Source organism: Rhinolophus sinicus, linkage group LG05, assembly GCF_036562045.2.
Source record: "Rhinolophus sinicus isolate RSC01 linkage group LG05, ASM3656204v1, whole genome shotgun sequence".
NCBI classification, from domain to species: Eukaryota; Metazoa; Chordata; class Mammalia; order Chiroptera; family Rhinolophidae; genus Rhinolophus; species Rhinolophus sinicus.
In genome coordinates, this window is record NC_133755.1 from 68,858,025 (window position 1) to 68,879,004 (window position 20,980).

A 20,980-nucleotide genomic window follows, 5' to 3' on the forward strand; every position below is an offset into this window, starting at 1 on the left:
CATTTAGTACATTATGATGGTGTTCCAGAAGAAGGTGACATGACTGTATTTGAATAAATGTAGGTTGTTGTACATGAAAAAATAAGACATCCCCTGGAAATATGTCCTAATGCATCTTTTGGAGCAAAAATTAATATAAGACTCGGTCTTATTTTCAGAGAAACATGGTTCAACGTGGTTTCCCTCTAACACAGTTCGAGAATTGGGGAAAACCCTCCTACAACACGGCATCCTAGAACATGGTTTCCCTCTAACGTGGTTTGAGAATTAGAGAAATCCCTGAACAACACGGAGTGTAATAAGAGCTTTTAAGAGCAAAAAATACCTCATTCGAAATTATAGAAATCCCTGAACAACACGGAACATAATAACAGCTTAGTAGTGATGACGAAGAAAACATTATTTAATGCATATTAATATGTCATACTTTTGGTGACAATTGCTTTAATAAAGATATTTCTCTTAATTATAAAAATATAATAGTATGTTTTTAAAATTTTGGGGACCTAACTCCCTTTTTTGTTCTTTGTTTTGTATAACACGGATTCGTATAACACAGCATTTTTTAGGAACCTAACAACCGTGTTATACAGGGGTTACCTGTAATAGATTATATATGTACATACGGAGATAGAGTATATAAGAGTACATATATATGCTTAGTATCTATGTGGTATACTACTATATATTTAATGTATTATCTATATACTGGTTCATACTATTATGTATATATTCTCTCTACATATACAAATAGATGAAGATATAGATATCATTTTCCTCACTATTTTCTAGGTGTTTATTCTGTTTCCTTTTTAAATTAATATATGGGATGGATTTGTGTATGTTGATTTTATGTCTAGTCACTTTATTGAACTTTCTTGCTATTTTTAAATGAAAAAGGATTGTCTTAGATACTTTAGGACAAAAAAAGTAGATCATCCGTGAACAACAAAAATCTTGTTACTTCATCTTCAGTAGCTACACTTCCATCTCTTTGTCTCTTCTTATTTAATCAACTGAGACCTGCAGAACTATGTTGAATAGCCCATCAGGAGTATCCTTGTGTTGTCCTGGTTCTAGTGGAAATGCTTTTAATATTTCATTGTTAAGTCAAATGTTCACTATAGATTTCTAGCAAATAATTTAATTTTTGATCACGTTAAGGACATTCTTTTTCTTCTTTGCTTGCCAAGTCTTATGATTCTCTCCATTTCCCAAGGTCATGGTGAGCATGCCCAAACCTACTCTGTGCCCTTTGTCACTGCTGATCCTTTGCTTGTGTTTGGTCTCTGCTCCAATATGTTTCCAGTATCTTTTAAGACACCTCTCCAGTGTTCCCTCTCTACCAAACCCCTTTCTTGACCCGCTTTCTCTGTGTCTCTCTCATTCTTCCTTTGCCTACTTTGTAGCTGTTATTGGTATATCCTTCTCCCCATAAGACCACAAAGTCCTAGAGCTGAGGTCCGTAACTATTCATCTTTGGGTCTCAAATGTCCAAGCTGCTGACATGTATGCAGTAGATGATCAATTAAGCTGTTTTAGTAAATTAATGAATGTAAGAATCATTGAAAAGATTTCTGTGGATAATACAAGTAGGCGATACCGTGGATTTGGATAATATTTTATTATTTCTTAGAATTTCTTTCTCTTTCTATTTCTTACAATTACGTTTTCAGTTTCTTGTGTTTTGTTTCTAGTAGAAGGTGTTGGGACTTGGCCCTCTGAAAATATGCCAGCTATTGAAGAGGAAGGAAAAGTTTACAAAATATTGCATGTACTGTGTTAAATATTTGGAGCAGGATGTCGTTTGTTGGTTGTCAAAGCGTAGGAGAATAAAAGTTATTCTTGAATTTTTAATTTCATTCTATAAGAAAATTCACTTTCTTTTTTATGTGCAGGGAATAACCATTCGACCCTTGGTGGAGTTTCTTGATGTTAAGAGGTCCAATAAGAAACAGCAAGCTGTCAGTGAAGAAATCCATTGTCGGGTAGGTTTTAATATACTATAACAATTTAAATAATAAAAGAAAAAAGGCTGGATTCAGTCAAACAGTTTTACATCATGGTCCTCATTTCCTGACAAAGAAGGAAATGGCAGAGGGTAAAAGGGAGGGAGGCTGAGAAAGATGTGAGTTGGGGGTGTAGAATGAATGTAGCCCCATGGAGGCTTCTCCAAGTAAGCCCACTGATCTTCTTAGGAATACAGGACAAGGAATCCCCTTTTATTACTTCCTGCAACCTGAAAATGTTTCTACTGGAAAATTATTGCCTTACTTCACATTTTCAAAAATCATGAGTAAACTTATGATGAGAAAAATAATCAAAGATTAGCTTAATATGCATGTGATAAACATCTCATCAATTTGTTGACGATTAATTCTTGTTTTATTGCTTTTAGTGAAAAAAAAAAAAAAAAAACGAAAAGCAAAACCATCAGGGTCTTTGAAATTCAGGCATGATATAAATAAAGTGGAAATTACTGATCTCAGGTAAAAATGAACCAATGAGCCTGCCTTTTTTGTTTTAGTTTTTTGATCACGTGAAGACTGGGATTGAAGATGTTTGTGGACATTGGGGTCACAACTTTTGGAGAGACAAGTAAGAAAGTCTGATGTCATTACATTATGCGTGGCTCTGGATCACTCTGGAAGCTTGACTTATTGACTTACCTTGTTTTTCAGAGGTGTACATGTTTCCTATCCTGTGCCACAGTGTGTCCTTTCAGCTAAAATTCAGCTATAACAGAGACCTGGGACAATAGTGGCTGTAATAACACGATAGAAGCTTATTTCTCTCTTATGTAGATTGCCAGAGGTAGGCAATGTAGGTTTAATAGACAAGTTCTGCTGCACAGGCTCCTCATAGTCTCAGGACCCTTCTGTCTAATTGATTCCACCAACAACTTCCATTTCTAAAGTTGCCTCTTAGACCAAAATGGCTGGCCCAGCATTAACCATCATATGCACCGTCCAGGCTGCATGTAGGAAGAAAGATAACGAAGACACAAAAAAATGCGTACTAGCTTCCTCCTAACAAAGTTATCAGAAGTTTCCACACAATTCTTCCAGTTATATCACATGGCCTGAACTTATATGACCAGAACTCATTCATACAGACATTTTTCACTGCAAGGGAAACAGGAATGCAATCTATTTGGTTAAAAACTGGGGGTTCCATTACTGTTTGTTCTCCCACATGTATTGAAGGTCTTCAGAGAACCTGAGGATATAAAGAGACTAACAGAAAATAAATATTTTTAAAGCTAGTTATCTGAAAGATTATGTACACTTACATAAATGTCTATTTGTCTACCTGTCTATCTATCTATGTATCTACCTATCATCTGTCTGTGTATCTATCTATCTACCTATTTACTTTTTAAAAACTTTAAATGCTCTGTGGTAGAGAAATAAGATTCATTGTCTCTTTTCAAGCATTTTGTAGTTGAAGTAGATAAGGTAGACTAGCCAGGCAGAATCACTGGTTAGGAAAGACTTTTGAAGGAGATGGCATTTCTGTTGGTCACCGAGGACAGGTGGACAGGTTCTAAGCTATATTTGGTGGATGCCTCCTGCTTTCCTGCCTTGTCTTTCCTAACTTGCTAACAGATCGCACCCCCCAATGCTAATTAACATGAAGTTGACCAACCTACCAATATATGTAATTTAACATAAGGGAATTGTTAAGTGCTTACTGTTTGCTCACATGTTCTGACACGATACTGGACTAAATGAGAAGTATAAGCCATAGACTCAGGCCCTTAAAATTTTGCAATATAGTAAAGACAACAAAACAGTCACACAGCATATAGATGTGTGTGTGTGTGTGTGTGTGTGTGTGTGAGAGAGATATCATTAAGTAATAAAATGAATTATGGAGACTTTAAGTGCAACCATTACAAGCCTCACCACACCATTTACCAATGTAAAAAGGCCCCAGGGATCTAGCCTTGTTTCATCTCTAAAGGAAAACCATTTTATTTGTCAGAAGAGAGTGCCTAATTAGCCACATGGGGGCGCAGAGTAATACAACAAAGCAAACTAAAATCATTGTAAAACTATGAAAACAGTGGCCGTTTATACTGGGCACTAGTCACTATTTTGGAGGCACGAGGTAGAGGAGAGAACCCTAACTGTCAGCCATGTGACTTTCTACATTGCCCTGCTTTACATCCCTGGTACCTTCTAAGAACCATCCCAGTGTGTGCCTACCCAGTGATACAGTCTTCTCTGCCTCTCGTCACCATAGTTTCCATAGCCACGCCTATTACCCACCTACCTTCTCCCTTTCAACCCAACCACTTTTCTCATTTCTCTAGCATCCTGTCAGTCCTTGCTTGAAGTGACAAGTGACAGTAGTACCCCAGAACAGTTTGTTTCTTTTCAAAAGGGAAGATCAGGCTAAAGATTTATACCACTCTTCTGCCTCCCAAACAGGGGGGAAATAAATGTGAGTAGGTATGCGAATCAGACCAGCAGTCCTTGGGGCAGTGTTAGGAGAAAGAAGAGATGGACCCTTTGATCATGTATGTTTTCTCTGGAACTTGGGTGAAGGAATGTCAGAGAAAGTCAGGTTATACATCGTATCTTTCAGGGAAAGGCACTTTTTCTCTGGGGTACATGAGTCTGTTGCAGGCAGACATCTGCAAGCTGCCAGGCTAATTGGACTATAAATACTAAGGATGGCAGAGACAACTTTAATTCCTGCCTGAAAGGTAACAGTTACATGTCTAACATTTTTCTCTGCAGTATGCATGCTTCATTTAATAATTTCATGAACCCCTATGCATTTCCATACGTGGTATTTTCCAGGTAAATGTCAAATGATTTTCTGGATTATCAAGTGTACTGTATACTGCAGGTAGAGTGGGGAAGTGGGGAAATGGGTTCGGAGGGATTTGGTGCTGACACAGGCCACTTTTAACATGAGTTCCGCTCACATCCTGTCTCTGGTACGTATATAATTGCTGATTTACTAGAGATGACATATAAAGCAATGATAGTTTTAGGTATGTTGGATATCTTTCCCTTTCCTCTGGAGTCCTTATGCTGTGGATTTCTAGTCGTCCTGCTAAACAATTCTTGAGGCAATCGCTCCTTTGAGAATGAAATGAGAGGGTAATACATAGGGAAGCTTCTCAAACTTGGCAAGAGGAACCAAATAATGGAGAAAGAAACCACCTGTGTGTAGCTTGGCAGAGAAATAAAAGGAATGGAAACAAAGCAAAGAAAGAAAATGCACAGTCCCTATGCTAAATAGGTCAGATATCATTGTCCTCAGTGTTTATTCTTCGTTTTGTTTATCTCTAGTGAGTAGCTAAAACAATAATAATAAAAGTTTAAAATGATGTGTTGCTGCCAGCAGTCCTGCTCTAGGGCTTAATAGGAAATTCAAAATAAACTTAGAAAGAAGTAGGCCCAGTGTTAGTGTAGGGATGGCTCTCTTTAATTATTCATAGCCCTCCAGTGTTTAGAACAAAGGACTAGCACCAGGAATGTGGGTTAACGTTGTTTCCTGCCAAAGCACAGGTGTGCCTACAAACCTCCTTGGGCTTAGGGTGATTGCTGTAATAAATCCCTTTCTTTCTCAACCAATATTTATTACGTGCTGTTTCACTTACAAGTTGGCATAATAATGTTACATAACAAACCACCCCCAAAACAAGTCACTTATTATTAAAGCGCCTGAGTTTAGAGGCTGAGAGTCACCTGTTCTGGGCTGGTCTTGCTCCTGCTTCAGTGGGTGACTGGTTGTCAGCTGATCCCGGCTGGCCTTCTCTGTGACTGGGGTGACTTACCTCTGCTTCATGTGGCATTGACCTTTGTCCTGGGACTAATGAGTCACTCCATGCATATCCTTCTCGTGGTAATTATGGAAGCACAGGAGGCAAGATTTAATGAACAGGCCCATTTTAAGCCTCTGCTTCCATCATCATGTCTGCTAATAGCCCATTGGCCAAAGCAAGTAGCATTATTGAGCCCAGAGTCAGGAATCAGGACAGGGCAGGCTATCAAGGCCATGGAGGAAGGAAGGTACCAAATGATATGGCAGAGGATGTGGGTACAGGGAAGAGTTGGGATCAAGTGATTCATTCTACCATACAGGCTTACAGTGTGCCAGGCGCTGCTCTGTGCAGTAGTGATACAGGGAAACAACAACAAACCTCTGCCCATAGATATCACTCTAGTGTTAGGAAACAGAAACTAAGGTAAAAAAAAATTAATAGCATATTAGAAAATGATAACTGCTATGGAGGAAAATGTATCCTTGAAATAGAACAGGAAGTGTGATGGGGGTGGCATGAAATTCTAATGGGATGGATAGGAAAGGCTCTTTTGGAAAAGTGACGATTGAGGAAAGACTTAGGGAGGTCGGAGAATGAGCCCTGCAAGTATATTGGAGGAGTGTACCTAGTAGAAGGAATAGTAAGTACCAAAGCCCACAGATGGGGGCACACTGGTAAGTTTCCAGGACAGGAAGGACACCAGTGAGGCTGGACCTGAGTAAGAGGAGCACATACTAAGAGGCACAGCTCCAAATTATGTAGGGACTCCAGGTCGTTGCATGTTTACTCAAGTGGCATGCAAGGAGTCATATTGTTCAACTTACATTTTAACAGCATCACACTGGCTTCTATGGATAGGCTGTAGGAATGCAATGGGGGAAGCATGGAGACCAATTAGGTGCTCATTGCAAGAATCTGTTGAGAAATGATGTCTAGGACCAGGGTGGTGCCAAAGGAAGTGGTAAGAAATGATTGGATTCTGTATCTTTTTTGATGGTGGAGACAACAGGAATAGCCGATCAAATGGATAGGGTGTACTGGTTTGCTAGAGCTGCTATAACAAGTACCACAGGTTTGGTGGCTTAAGCAACAGAAATTTAGTTTCTCAGTTCTGAAGTTTAGAAATCTAAGATCAGAGTGTCGGTAGATGTTCCTTCTGAGGGCTGTGAGGAAAGGATCTGTTAGAGGCCTCTCTCCTTGGCTTGTAGATGGCCTTCTTCTTCCTGTCTTCATGTCATCTTTCCTCTGTATGTGTTTGTTCCAATTTCCTTCTTTTTATACAGACACCAGGTATATTGGATCCAGGCCCACCTGAGTGACTTCATTTAGACTTAATTACCCATGTAAAGCCCCTATTTCCAAATATGGTCACATTCTGAGGTACTGGGGTTATGACTTCAACATGTGAATTTTTAGACAGATTGAATTCAGGCCATAACATGGAATATGAGAGAAGGAGAAGAATCAAAGATGACATCAGGGTTTTTGTCCAGTTGGAGTTGTCATTAACTGAACAGGGGAGTATTGTAGGAGAAGATTAGTTCAGTGTGAACATGTTAAGTTTGAGATGTCTACGAAGTATGCAACTGGAGATGTTGAGTAGGCAGCTGAATATTCATTTCTGGTGTTTGGGAGAAGTTGGAGCTGGAGATACTGGCAGGAGTCACTGGCATAGAGATGCTATTAAAATCCATGCGACTGGGCACGATCGCCATGAGTGGAGGTAGAGAATAGGACCAATGGGCACTCCTACATGAAGAGGCCAGAAAGAAGAAAAACAACCAACAAAAAGAGGCTGAGAAAGAGGTAGGCAGGCACCATAAGGAGTATGGTGTCCTGGAAGAAAATATTTTAAGCAGGAGAAGTCCGAAAAGGTGAGGACTAATAATTGGCCATTGGATTTATAAGGTGGTGGGTCACTGATGGCCTCAATATGAGTAGTTTGAAAAGAATATTGGAGGCAAAAGCCTGATTTGTGAATGTTCAAGAGAGAATTAGAGGAGATAGCGAGTATTAACACTTTTAAGTAATTTTGCTGAAAGGGGAAGCAGAAAAATAGGAAATGTAGAAATATATGTAATTTAATCTATAATTAGTGAATATTAGATATAAAGAGGGTGCCAAAAAATGTATACACATTTTAAGAAAGGAAAAAACTGCATTAAAATTGTAATACTCAATATATACCGATAACAAAAGATGAATTCAAGTCGTGTATACCTTTTGTTGGCACCCCCGGAATATATGACATGGCTGTATATAAAAATGAACCCATATATGCAATATATACATATATATGTATATATATGTAATATATACACCTGTGTATACATGTACACACATACATACACACATACATAAATACATCCATGTATATACACACATACATACACATATTTTATGTACATATATATTCAGGTATGCACATATAAAAATATATATAATGATCAGACTAGCTAAATAGTGGTACTACATTATTTCCCTAGGAGCAGTGGAAATGATTTTATTGCTGAAAACAGATTTTTCTCTTAGTGTGACATTAATTAATTGAAGCTTTTATTGTCTTTATTTCCAGGTTTAAGAAGTTTGATGACAAGTACCTGAGGAAGCTTTTGATTCGAGAAAACCAACCCAAGTCAAGCATTGTATCCTTATATAAAAAGCTTGAAATAAAACATGCCATTGAGATGGCAGAGACTGGGATGATAAGTACTGTCCCTTCTTTTGCATCTCTAAAGTAAGTACTATTTTGCAAATAAAACTTAGTTTTTCTAATATGTCTTTATGGTTTTCTGAAACCAGTAATAATAACAAATTTGACCTATGTTCTAGAGAGATACCTTATAACCTCACAGCAGAATGAGATTCTGGCTAAACTGTGAAGCCTAGAAATGTGTACCTTATGCTATGTCATGCCATGTCATGTTATGTCATGTTGTGCTGCATCACACCATGTTATTTTAGAATCGACTAGTCAGAAAATACTTTGTCATGTTTAGGATGATTATGCCTTTATTATATTTGCTTTGGGTAATTCAGTGGTTTTGAAAAGTAAAGTCTCTTATGCAGGCATTTTGATGTGTTATATTTGCTACCATGGTTCCCCGAAAATAAGACCTAGCTGGACCTTCAGCTCTAATGTGTCTTTTGGAGCAAAAATTAATATAAGACCCATTATTATATTAATATTATATTATATTATATTAATTATACCTGGTATTATATTAATTATATTATATTAATTATATCATATATGTTATTTTATATTATAAAGTTATTTTATTTTACTATAAGACCAGGTCTTATATTAATTTTTGCTCCAAAAGATGCATTAGAGCTGATTGTCCGGCTAGGTCTTATTTTCGGGGAAACACGGATATATATATATATATATAGTTATTTAGCTTTTTCCTGATAGATTACTCATACTTGTAGTTTAAGGCTTGGAAAGAACATTAATGATCATCTAGTGCACTGGTTCTCAACCCAGGCTGCACATTAGAAACAGCTTGGGAGCTTTTAAATAATACAGCTATCAAGACCAATAAAGTCCGAATCTCTGGTATTGAGAAACAGGTATAGATATCTTTATAAATTCTTCAGATGTTTTTAATAAGCAGCCAGGATTGAGATCCACTGACGTAGTCTGTCTGCTCAATTTTAAACATGAGGAAATGAATACTCAGATTTGGAAGTGATTTGCCCAAAATCTTATAGCAAATCCCTAGTAGAAGAGTAAATACTCAGTTAGCAAATTAGGTTATGTCATCATGTAATCATCATTCCTTTTCTATTACAAAAATGACAGAAATTACAGGTTCCACTGGTTTGTTCTTTCACTCTGAGCTTGAAGCTCATTTAAACTAAATGTCACCTAATTAAAATGCTATCTATGGGAGAGTTGAAATGACAGAGGAAGCTCCAAATCACACCCAACCATATAAACTATGACTTTTACTAGGACTCTAAGTCCCCTATACAAATTATGGGAGTTCACACAATAAAAAAAAAAATAGTGGTCAGAATGGCTTGGAGGTAAAGGCATTATTATTGCATTATAAACAGTAGTAGATTGAACAGAATGGCTGATTTATACTCTGCAAATAACTCTGTGTGTGACCTTAAACTGGTCCATTTATTTCCCTGAGGTTAAGCTTTTCCAAGTAGACAATGGAGCTAGACTTGATCCTTAAGTTTCCTTCTAGGTTTATAATTTCATTATCTTCCTTATGCACTATTCTATTTGCAGTTGAAGCAAGGGATAATTCATTTATCCAGCTTCTCAACAGGAGAGCCATTGTCTTTGTGATCACAGAAGAAAGAAATCTCAGTTTTCCTCTGTGTTCACAGTTCATTTTTGAAGCTGCTAATAAGCAGAGTAAAGGCAAACGTTTAGGGTTAGGGAACTAGGTTACAAAATTAATGGCTAGCCACATAACTAGATAAATGAATGCTATATTGACCATTCTGTCTCTCCTGAAATGTGTTCTCTGGGAAAAGTACAAGCAAAAGGGGAGATGGATAATAAGGAGCTGTATTTCTGGCAATAATGAGCTGAGTGTTACAGACCAAACCATCTTCTGAGAACAACTAGAAAAATAGTACAAAATATATTTTAAAAATTTGCGTGAAATCTGGAGTATGCATGAGGTGAGGACTATTTTTAGCTAAGAGTCAATAGAATAAGGAAGTCCAAGAGATGAAGTAGCATTTGGTGCTATTTTCTCCCTGGATTACAGAGAAGGTGTCTGACAGCCTAAAATACCAAAATAGAGGTTTTGACAGACTGATTGGTCTTAGAGAATAAAATTAGAATTCAGGACCTACCAAGAAGGAAGAGCTCTTATACCCAAACATAGGTTGTTACCTCAAAATTCTACAGCTTAGCCCTCAAAGAAAAGGAAGTCCAATCTAGAATGATCTTAATCCACAATTATTTAAATCATATGAGATTGATATTACCCCTATCCAAGCTGCTTGAGAGAAGTAAATTTAAACCTTCTATGGAGAAAAAGAGCCTTAAACTACCACTATGATTTCTCATATATAATATCTAGCAACCAATCAAAATAAAATGAGTAGACAAGGAAATGTGACTGAAAACATTGAGAAAAAGATAAACAATAGCAGAGTAACAACAGATGCAAAGGGGATTCAGATAATTGAGTTATCAGAGATTTTAAAATAAAAATAATATGTTTAGGGCAAGAAAATGTCATTGCCATTATTGGCATTGTCATGGAGACTATTAAATAAAAAATATCTTAGAATATTTGACCTAAAAATAAAGTAACTAAATATAGACTCTCATTTGATAGGTGTAAAGGCAGATTAGATACAGCTGAAGAGAGAATTGATTACTTGGAATATAGGACAGAACAAAATAACCAGTATGAAGCACAAAGTGAAAAAAAAAAAGGGGATGAAAAATATTGAAAAGAAAGTAAAAAACATATAGGATATGGTGAAAACTTCCAGAGGGAGATAAGAAATTTGTAGAAGCTCTGTTTTATGACAAAATGACTGTTAATTTCCCCAAACAGATAAAAGACATGAACTTTGACAAACCTCAAGCAGATTAGATAAAAAGAAAACCGAAAGTAGATACACAGTAGCAAAAAGTGCTAAAAATAAAAAACACAAAAAGAAAATTTTAAGTATACTCTAAGGAAAAAAGAGACCTATTTTCTTCAAAAGAGAAAGAAATCCTGACAGCTGTTTTTCAACAAAAAGCAGTGGAAACCATTGCTATCTTCAAAATTCTTAAAGAAAGTAACTGATTAACCTAGAGTTTCATTTCCTGCTAAACTACCCTTCAAAAATCTAGAATAAAAACATTTTCAGACAAATATAAACCATCACACTAAAGTGAATGATAGAGGGTTACAGACAGAAGGAAGAGTCTCATAGAGAAGCTTTCAGATGAAGAAAGGAATTAAAACAATGGAAATAGTAAATATTTGTAAAATTTAAATGAGTATTACATGCATAAAATAATAATGTCTGTGGGGTTTGAAATGTATACCAAATTAAAGCTAGCAAAAATAATAGGTTATAAATTGAGAGGGAGCTAAATGGTGTTATTGTATTCTAAGGTCCTTGCTTTGTCCAGAAAGTGGTAAAAATGAATGTATTTTGGACTTTAATAAGTCAATAATTTATGTTGTAATCCCAGGTAACCACTAAAAAAAAAAAAAAAAAAAAAAAAAAAAAGTAAAAGAATGTAATAAGCCACCAGAGAAAGGAAATGAAATAACAAAATAAAATAAATTGTAAAAGGGCAACAAAGTAGAAAAATCAATCATAAAACATATGGGACAAATAGAATGCAAACAGTAAGGTAATAGTCTTAAATCCAAAGGTAGGTACATTAAATATAAACTTACTCCATTTAAAAGGGAGACATGATCAGAATTCAGAATGGATAAAAATATACAACTCATATTGTTTGTAACAGACATTTCTTATATGTAAGGGTATAGAAAGGTTACAAAGAAAAGGTTGAAAAAAATATGCTGTTAAAACACTAAACAAAAGAAAGTTTGTGTAATTATATTATAGCCATAAAATGTAAGTATTATGGGGAAAAATTGCTAGAGATAAAAGAAGTACATTTTATAATGATCAAAATTCAATTCTATAAGAAGACAAAACAAGTCTAAATTAGCACACAAATAATAACATAGCCTCAAAATAATAAACCAAAACTCGACAGAAGCACAAGTAGAAAGTCACAAATTCATAATCATAGTGGATATTTTAAGGCTACACAAGGGAGGTAGTTGTGCACTTTGCACTAGAGTTATGCAAACATATGTTGGTTAAAAACTTGGTGGGGACACTGTTCAAGAAAATCAGGCATCAAAAAGATTGTTGTTTATGGATGTTATTTGTTCATTCTGACTTTAAAATTCTGTGAATTAACTTTGCTGATCGAAAGACCTAACTAGAAAGCTGGACAGCTACCTAAACAACAGTGCGTCAGTCGATAAAGATGCTTCTTTAAAAAATCATCTGAGCAACTGAAGTTGAGGCAAAAATGAATCATCTAAATAAGAGAAGTCTGTCCTGATGAAGCCTTGAATTTCTGTGTTCCTTCCTTTGTGTGTCTCCATTACTCTTTGCACATAGGTTTTTGTACCCCAGTAATTACTGTGATGGTTGGTTTACAGTAACAGTAAGTTTGCATTTAAAAATAATATAAGAGAACTATGCTCTTTAATTTGTGTGCCCTTGGCTCATCTTCTATATGCATTTATGTATATTAACCATCCCAGATTTCATTTATTTTCTTAATTTATTTTCCTATTTACTTTATTGTATTATGTATTTGTGAAGGCCCCCTCAAAGCCTTTTTGGAGGAGTTAGACTAAAAATATGTAAATAGAGTCAATTCTCATTGTTCACAGCATTTACGTTCTATAAAGTTGCGGTGAACACCGATTCGCAAATACTCAATCATCGCTCCTGGAGACATCCAGGGGGAGGTTCCTGTGAGCTTCTTGTTACAGTGTGTTCATCAGCCCATCAGTACATATCTTGTGTTATGTATATTTCTGTGTAAAGATACCTTATTTAATATGCATTGTTGTTTCATTAATATTGAAATTGTGGTCAACGGCACCATAACTCATGCCTGAATAATGCTTCTCTGACACAGATTTTCTCTGGAAGGTCCCTCACGTCTTATTACACATAGGAACTCCATATAGCACTTCAAAACTGTGCTCAGGAAATCTCCACGTTGATCGACTCAAATTTCCCCCCCACTTCGCACATATATGTGAATGACTGGCAAAGTGCCATGAGTACTGATAACGTGTTTATAAATAAATTTTAGCAAGTCAGTGAATTTGCAAATATGAAATCCCTGGATAATTAGGATTGACTGTATATATATACACATTGTATAAGTGGTGTCTTTGCAGATATTTCTAATGAAGTATTTAAAAGCCCAGGCCACAAAAGCAAAATATATCTAATTACATTTCTGTTGGGAAAAAACCACCATATTACTTTATTTATGGAGTATTAGAAATAATTGAGTGATAACATTATAAGCTACTATACTTTATCTTTCTTAAAAAATAATTACATCAACAGACTCTGAAAACATGTGCATGATTGAACTTGTCCTGAATGATTTCAGCACTGAAATAAAAGTTTCAGAATTTTGAGTTATTTTAAAATATTGAATTATTCCTAAGTATTATTTTTTAAACTAAGGTTCTTCTTCTTACTTAATGGTATTGTACCTGTAAGAAAGAAAATTGATGATTTTAATATTTTTTGAATACTAAAACCTTATTTTAAACTTTCACAGTGACTGTCGTGAAGAAAAAATAAGGAAGCTCACGCCTGGTGAAATGGATGAAATTCGAGAAATATTATCAAGAAATCTCTATCAGATTCGTCAGCGAGTAAGGATAATTTATTTAGCTAAACATTGACTTGCTTTTGACTAAAAATAAGCCTTCTGATTTTGTGCTACCAATTAGAGTGGATATTGCCCCACTGTTATGCCAACCTCTGAGGTCCCACACCAGGCATCTTCTCTTCTCTCAGACCTGTTTCACAGTGTGCTGTCGTTAGGGTACCACTCTCCTCCGGGCACCATGGGTGAAGGCCTGCAGTCCCCTGGGAGTTCTGCTACTATGGGCTTGGAGATTAGACACACACACACACACACACACACACACACACACACACACACACAGAGTAACTAATTGTGAAGTAAATAATTGATTGCCCTCTATTTTTTAATGGATACTTTTATGTTTCAAGACTTATAAAAATATATTTAATCTTGTTATTCATAAAGTGCTATAGTTTCTTCCTTCACTGTATCGTCTGAGTCACTTCTTCCACTGCATTTCCATTGTTGACACAATAATTTGCTAATAATATAGCTAACAGTGAATGCACACAATTTGCCAAGCTCCATTTCAGCATATTGCATGTATTAGCTCATTTAATCCTCTAATAAGTGGGAAGTGTTACCGTGAACTCCATTTTACCAATGACGAAAATGAGCACAGGGAGGTGAAGTGGCACACAGGCCACGCTGCTTGTCGGGAGTCCCATCACTCATGTCAGGGTCATCTCTGTAGCTTCTTAGCTGTTCTCCCCAAAGGCTGTCCCCTACATTCCTGTTGCTCCACCCTTTTCCCTAAAACACCTTTTAATAGCAGTGTTCTCCTATTTAAAATGAAACACAACAACAGTCATGGCTTCCAGGCTAAATGGTTCTTTCCAAATTTGGGGTCTCTATATCCAAGTTCTGCTTTATCCAGCCTCATTTACACGCCTCCCTCACCCACCCACACCAAGCCCTCATGGAGTACAGGTTTCTGTCTTCATTCCTTGGCCTGGCTTGCTCTCTTTCCTGTCTCCACGGCTGCTTCCTCTCAGCTTAGCTGACCCTTTCATTTTTAAGGTTCCCCAACTTTCTGTGTTATTCTCAGCCCTGTCTTTAAGTGGGATAACTGTTAGAGCTCGTGCTGTACCACATGCATTTAGCACTTAATTTCATGATTTTGTATTATTTTGTTAGCCTTAGATGCTCAACTAGATAGTAAGTTTCTCAAAACAGGAATTGAGCCCTGTCCTTTATTACTTTTGCATCTCTCTACTAGGCCTAATAGAGTCTGGACACAGCGATGGTCCCAAGAAGTGCACATTAATTCTGTCAGAAAATGAACTTAATTATGAACGACAATTTGTCTTAGGAGACAGATTTCTATATAGCTTATAAAATTAAAACTGTATGCCATGTACAGCCCTCGTTGAGGCATTTTACTGCTTCAAATACGAGGTCAGGATCATTGCTAGTGGTAGGTGGCAGCAGCTTCCTCAATTTGACAGCCCAGTTTAGAAGAAATGTTCCTAAGTCAAAATCAAAAGCACATGGCACCACTAAGTGGCTCAAAGTGATGTGTTTTTATACCACTGATTCCTGTCCAATAGAGAATGTATGAAGATGACTTGTATGGTTTTTCCCCAGCCGCTAATGATGGATAAATACATACAAGATACTTCAAGGTAGATGAAGGTACTTGATGAATTCCATCATTTTTCTCATTTATAAAGATCACACGTTCTAATGGGGGGGGAAACTTATTCACTAGCTTTTATTAGAAGAGGAATATGTTCCAAATTTTAAAGAATGTTAACTTTCATACTTTTTTCCCTTGCCCATTAGTTGTTAAATACCTAGCTGAGTTGCAAAGCCAAGGAACGTAGTAAAGTTTTGGAATTTCTTGGGCAGTGATCACTTCTTTTTTTCTTTTTTTTAACTTTCTTTCTTTCTTTTTTCCTTTTTGGTAAAATGTCGCTTATCTTTTCATTCCAGACTTTGTCATACAACAGACACAATCTGACGGCTGACACAAATGAGAGACAAGCCAAGGAGATTCTGATCCGCCGAAGGCACAGTTTGCGGGAAAGCATTAGGAAAGACAACAGCTTGAATCGGGAGCGCAGGGTAACTGGCTTTTGTGCCTCTGGGATGCACAAGGCTTCCAAGAGGGAAAACAGCAGCCATCCCGGAAGCGCTGCTGAAGGTTGATTCTTAGGAATTCTGGGATGGAGTTAATTACAGCCTTTCACGTGTCTCTGGAACAACTGTTATGTTCCAGACACTGCTCTAGGTACTTGGAATACATTGGTGAGCAAAACAGAAAGATCTACGCTTGTAGAATTCGAATTCTAGTGGGGGAGAAGGAAGTCATCAATAGATAGAATAAGCAAATTATCTGTTAGAAAGAAGGCAGTAAGTATTATGGAAAAAATTTAAAATCGCCCAGGAAGGAAGTTGAGAGTATCAAGAAGGGTCAGGCAAGTTACAGTTTGAAACAGGATGACTGGGCCAGGCTTCCTTTGCAAAGCAACATTTGAGCTTTCCAGGGAGAGTGGTTGTAAGTCCGCTGTGTGTTGACTTCAGAAGGCTGGGGAGTGAGTGTTCACCGGGGAGTTCGTTCATCATTTCGTTTGGTCCAGGGGGTTGTCAATAGGTTAGAAAAGCCATTTGCAAAACACATGATTGCTTAATTTAACACAGCAGGCATGCATCTTATTTTTTAAAGTATTCTGTATTTGGTTGTCAGAGATCAAAATTTTGTATATGAACAAGATTATCTTTTTTTAATGTGTAAAATATGGCAGCATCGATTGAAAGTTAAAGAAACTGGAGAATGTGGCATTGGAAATGTCAGCAAATTAGCTATAGTAATACTTTTGGTTCTATCATTTCCAAGACTTGTTAAAGTAAATAAACTAAAATGCGCTACATTTTTCATACATCTTCTTCCCCATACATATAGGTTCTAAGTTTTTCAGTAATACTGTTATCATAAATAGGTGGTTCAGTAACTTTTCTTTAAAAAAAAACACCAATAGTTTTCACATGTTGTTTATAATGGTCCCACTTTATTTCCATTTTCCTCACTCCTGATTTCTATTATATTTTAGAAGAGGTTTAGTTATTTTAAATTAAATAATTATTGCTTGGAACTTTATTCCCCATCCCTACAGTCCCTCACAAAGTAATTTTGGAATTGAGAACTAAAATTTTAATTTTTAATAATGTCTGTCATAAAATTTTAAACTTCTAGTATACAACAGACGACATCTGCGTAGTCTAAGTATGGTTTTCTGCTTCTTTTACAGGCTTCCACTTCGACCTCCCGATACTTATCCTTACCAAAAAATACAAAGCTTCCAGAAAAGCTACAAAAGAAAAAGAATAGTTCTAATGCAGGTAATGATACAGTTGGAGTAGAACTACTTGACACTTATTTACTAATGTTTATAGAATAGAAAGATGCCCCTATTCTTCTTCATTAATCACAATGAGTTCAATAGTTTGCAAAGCTAAAATAACAATACGGTGACTTTTTATTTGCATTGCAGCCTTTTTGAATGGAGTTCCATGCACATTATAAATAACTCAATCAGCGATTTTCCATAATGATTCTATTTGATATACCGTTTCCCCAAAAATAAGACCTAACCGGACCATCAGTTCTAATGTGTCTTTTGGAGCAAAAATTAATATAAGACCTGGTATTATGTTATAGTAATATAAGAGAGGGTCTTATATTAATTTTTGCTCCAAAAGACTCATTAGAGCTGATAGTCCAGCTAGGTCTTATTTTCGGGGAAACATGTTAAAAGCAAATATTGTCACCACATGGTCAGTGAAGAGGTACATAGAAAGTTGTAAATCTGCAAAGGTATATTTAAATTTTTACAGTAATTCTAATATATTTTCATAAACACAGCCGTATTTTCTACTTCTGGATATAATTATTAAAAGTTTGACATAAAGTCTAATAGCTCTTTATTTGATGATAATCTTTATGTAAACTCCAAGCCATTTTCTGTGAAACCCCAGGAGATATATGTTAGGATATTGCGTTATTAAAATATGGCATGTAACAGTAATAATCCCCCCCACACACTTTTTGCTTGTTTATTTAATTAACCAAGAAGAGGAAAGTCTAATGATGGCTGGCGGTAATGGAGAGTGAGGTGAAAAATGAGAAGGGAGGAAAAGGGAGCACTGGATATTTAGAACAGAGTGGGCCACGTTATCACCACACGTCCATCAAAAATGCTCTAAATTCCTAAGAGTCTCAACTCCTGGGCAAGCGTCCTACGAGCTGTTCTACCCTCCATAGTCTAGGACCAGAATTTTAGCAATGAGCTGATTCTAATCATGCCTCCTCCCTTTGCTTGGCAAATATACATTGATGTTTGGCCTTTTTATAAAATTATAAAGGAAATAAGGCTGTATACAAAATTCCAGACCAAGACAAGAATCTTCATAATAGCAGTTAATCCTTGGTGACTTCCTGTGTGACAGACCCTGAGCTGAGCCTCCTGGGGTGGCTCCGATGGGGCAGGTGAGAGCATGACCACTGCTGCATGGTGGTCCCAGTTTGAATCCCAGCTCCACCCCTTGTTGATCCTGGTGGAACTTCTGTAAAATGGGGGATTGTGAGGATTAAGTAGGTTAATGTATCTAAAAGTGCTGAGGACAGTGTCTGGCACATAGTAAGCTCTTCAAAATCAGTATGAGTAGACATTTGTGGAGCTGACTGCTCACGGAGATCGTGCAAAAAACCCAGATCTCTCAGAGCCAGAGGGAGCCCTTGGACCTCCCACCCACCCTGGGGGCGCAGCAGTGGCCGACCCACTGATGTATTGCTGAGTCACTTGTAACACCTTCTCCCTGGAATGCTTCCCCATGTTGTCCTTCTTTTGCTCTGTGGTAGGTGGCAACAGCAGCGATTCAGACACAGAAGCTGGGACCACTGTCCTCAACTTAAAGCCCCGAGCTAGGCGCTTCCTGCCAGAACAGTTTTCAAAGAAAGCCCCCCAGCCCTACAAGATGGAATGGAAAAACGAGATGGACGTCGATTCTGGCCAAGGGCAGCCCTGCAGTCCCCCAGCTCCCCACAGCAAAGAGGGGGGCACCCAGACCCCAGGTGTGCTCCGGCAGCCCCTTCTCTCCAAAGGCCAGTTTGGCCTGGTGCGGGAAGACAATGTGACTGAAGGCAACAGACCCAAGCCACCACCCAGGCTGGTCCGAAGGGCATCGGAACCTGGAAGCCAGAAAACCCGCTTTGGGAGTGAGAAGCCTTAATGGAAATGGCCAAAGCTGACCTGGGGGGAGGGGGGATAACTGACCCAGCACAGCTGTGGTTGTTACCCTGAATCCTGGCACAACAGTGGAATCCATTTAAAACCCTCTATGGCTCTAAATACTTTTTTTGGGTGATAAGAGTCACTCCATTGATTAATGGGACGATTGCTTATCCCAAGAAGAGGAAAATCAAAGAAAAACAGTCCCAGTCCCGTTGGATGTCTTTTATGACTTCAGTTGTGAGCAGTTGTAGTCTTTGCAGGCCTACAGAAAAAAAAAAGTGTGCCTTTATTGAACTTGAACGATGGAACTTGAAATTTTTAATACACCCTTGTTGGTGAAAATTTTAATATATACACATGCCTCAAACTTTATTTATGAAAAAAATGTATATCTGTAATCAGATTTTAAGTAAATGGCACTAAAAATACTCAACATCTTCCCAAGGCGTAAAGGGCAGTCCTGGAGGCTGGGGGGCCATCAGCTCCTGACTGTGAGCTGACGACCGCTTGGTAAAGGAAGAGCACAGTGTGGAGCAGACACCTGATGACTCAAAGGGGGAGACAATCAGAACCCCTAACCAGATGAGATGGCCTGGCTCCCAGAGTGCCGGGTAGAGATCTTGCTACTCCTAAGGAATAATGAGAGTCCGCTGGCTTTTAATTTGTTTCTCATTCTACCATTTGCTTGAGGTGACATATATTCCGTCTCCTCTTTGTGTTTAAATGGTGCAAAGAGGAAGGCTGTGTGGGCGACACCAGCTTTTAGTGTGTGACCAAGTTGGTGGCAGCTTTGCATGAAGTTCCAACGTGTGAGCCTCATGTGGTGTGTGGGGAGACAGGGCAGCGCCTGCTGACAACTTGTTGGCAGATTTGTAGTGTGCAATCCTGGGAGGAGGATGCAGGAGATTCAGGTTCACACTCATGTAGGACCACCTGCTCCAGACATTTTTCTGTAGAACATTCTAGAACTTTGAATCCAGGTCAGAGGCTCTAAGCAGACAAGATTGAAAGTTTATATGAACAGTATTCCAATGTTTAACAAATTGGTGAGAGTTCAGGTTTTGAATTTTATGTAGGAAGCACTTTGGAGAAAGTGGGAGTTGTTATTTTGCACTAGTCTGTACGTTTGTTACCTTTACCCCTCAATAAAGTAGTAAACTCTGATTCTTCAATTCTTCATATAAAAATGGATTCTACTCACCTGAGTACTTTTTAAAAGTACAGCAGAAAGACAAGCAGTGGAACATAATTAAAGATGGCTTAAATCTGTGTTTTAAACTGTAGATTTTATTGGCCTGTCATTTTTTTCTTTTTTTTTTTTTCCCCTTTGAAAAGCTCCTCTTTAAAACTTGACTGGAACAAGATTCTAAAGTTCTGGGTTTAGGTATAAGCCACTCCTATAGTTCCATGGATTCACATTGGAGATGTAGCAAAGGGTCCAAGTGACCACAGTATTACGGGTGGAAAACATGGATAAACAAAAAAGATACAGTACTGAGGAATCCTTGGCTGTGGTTTTCTATCCTCTTCCTCTGCCCTCACCGA

At 37.5% G+C, this 20,980-nt stretch overlaps 1 protein-coding gene across 1 annotated transcript in view; it reads left to right on the forward strand.

Annotated features, from left to right (window-relative positions):
* SLC9A2 (solute carrier family 9 member A2) overlaps positions 1 to 20,718 on the forward strand; it is a 79,337-nt gene extending 58,619 nt beyond the window's left edge. Inside the window, exons 6-12 of the mRNA XM_019753913.2 lie at positions 1,899 to 1,988; positions 2,528 to 2,598; positions 8,361 to 8,522; positions 14,109 to 14,205; positions 16,137 to 16,268; positions 17,453 to 17,543; positions 19,063 to 20,718. Coding sequence (XP_019609472.1) covers positions 1,899 to 1,988; positions 2,528 to 2,598; positions 8,361 to 8,522; positions 14,109 to 14,205; positions 16,137 to 16,268; positions 17,453 to 17,543; positions 19,063 to 19,433 — 1,014 coding nt within the window. The 3' untranslated portion in view covers positions 19,434 to 20,718. The remainder of the gene's footprint in view (positions 1 to 1,898; positions 1,989 to 2,527; positions 2,599 to 8,360; positions 8,523 to 14,108; positions 14,206 to 16,136; positions 16,269 to 17,452; positions 17,544 to 19,062) is intronic.
* The last annotated feature ends 262 nt before the right edge of the window (positions 20,719 to 20,980 follow it).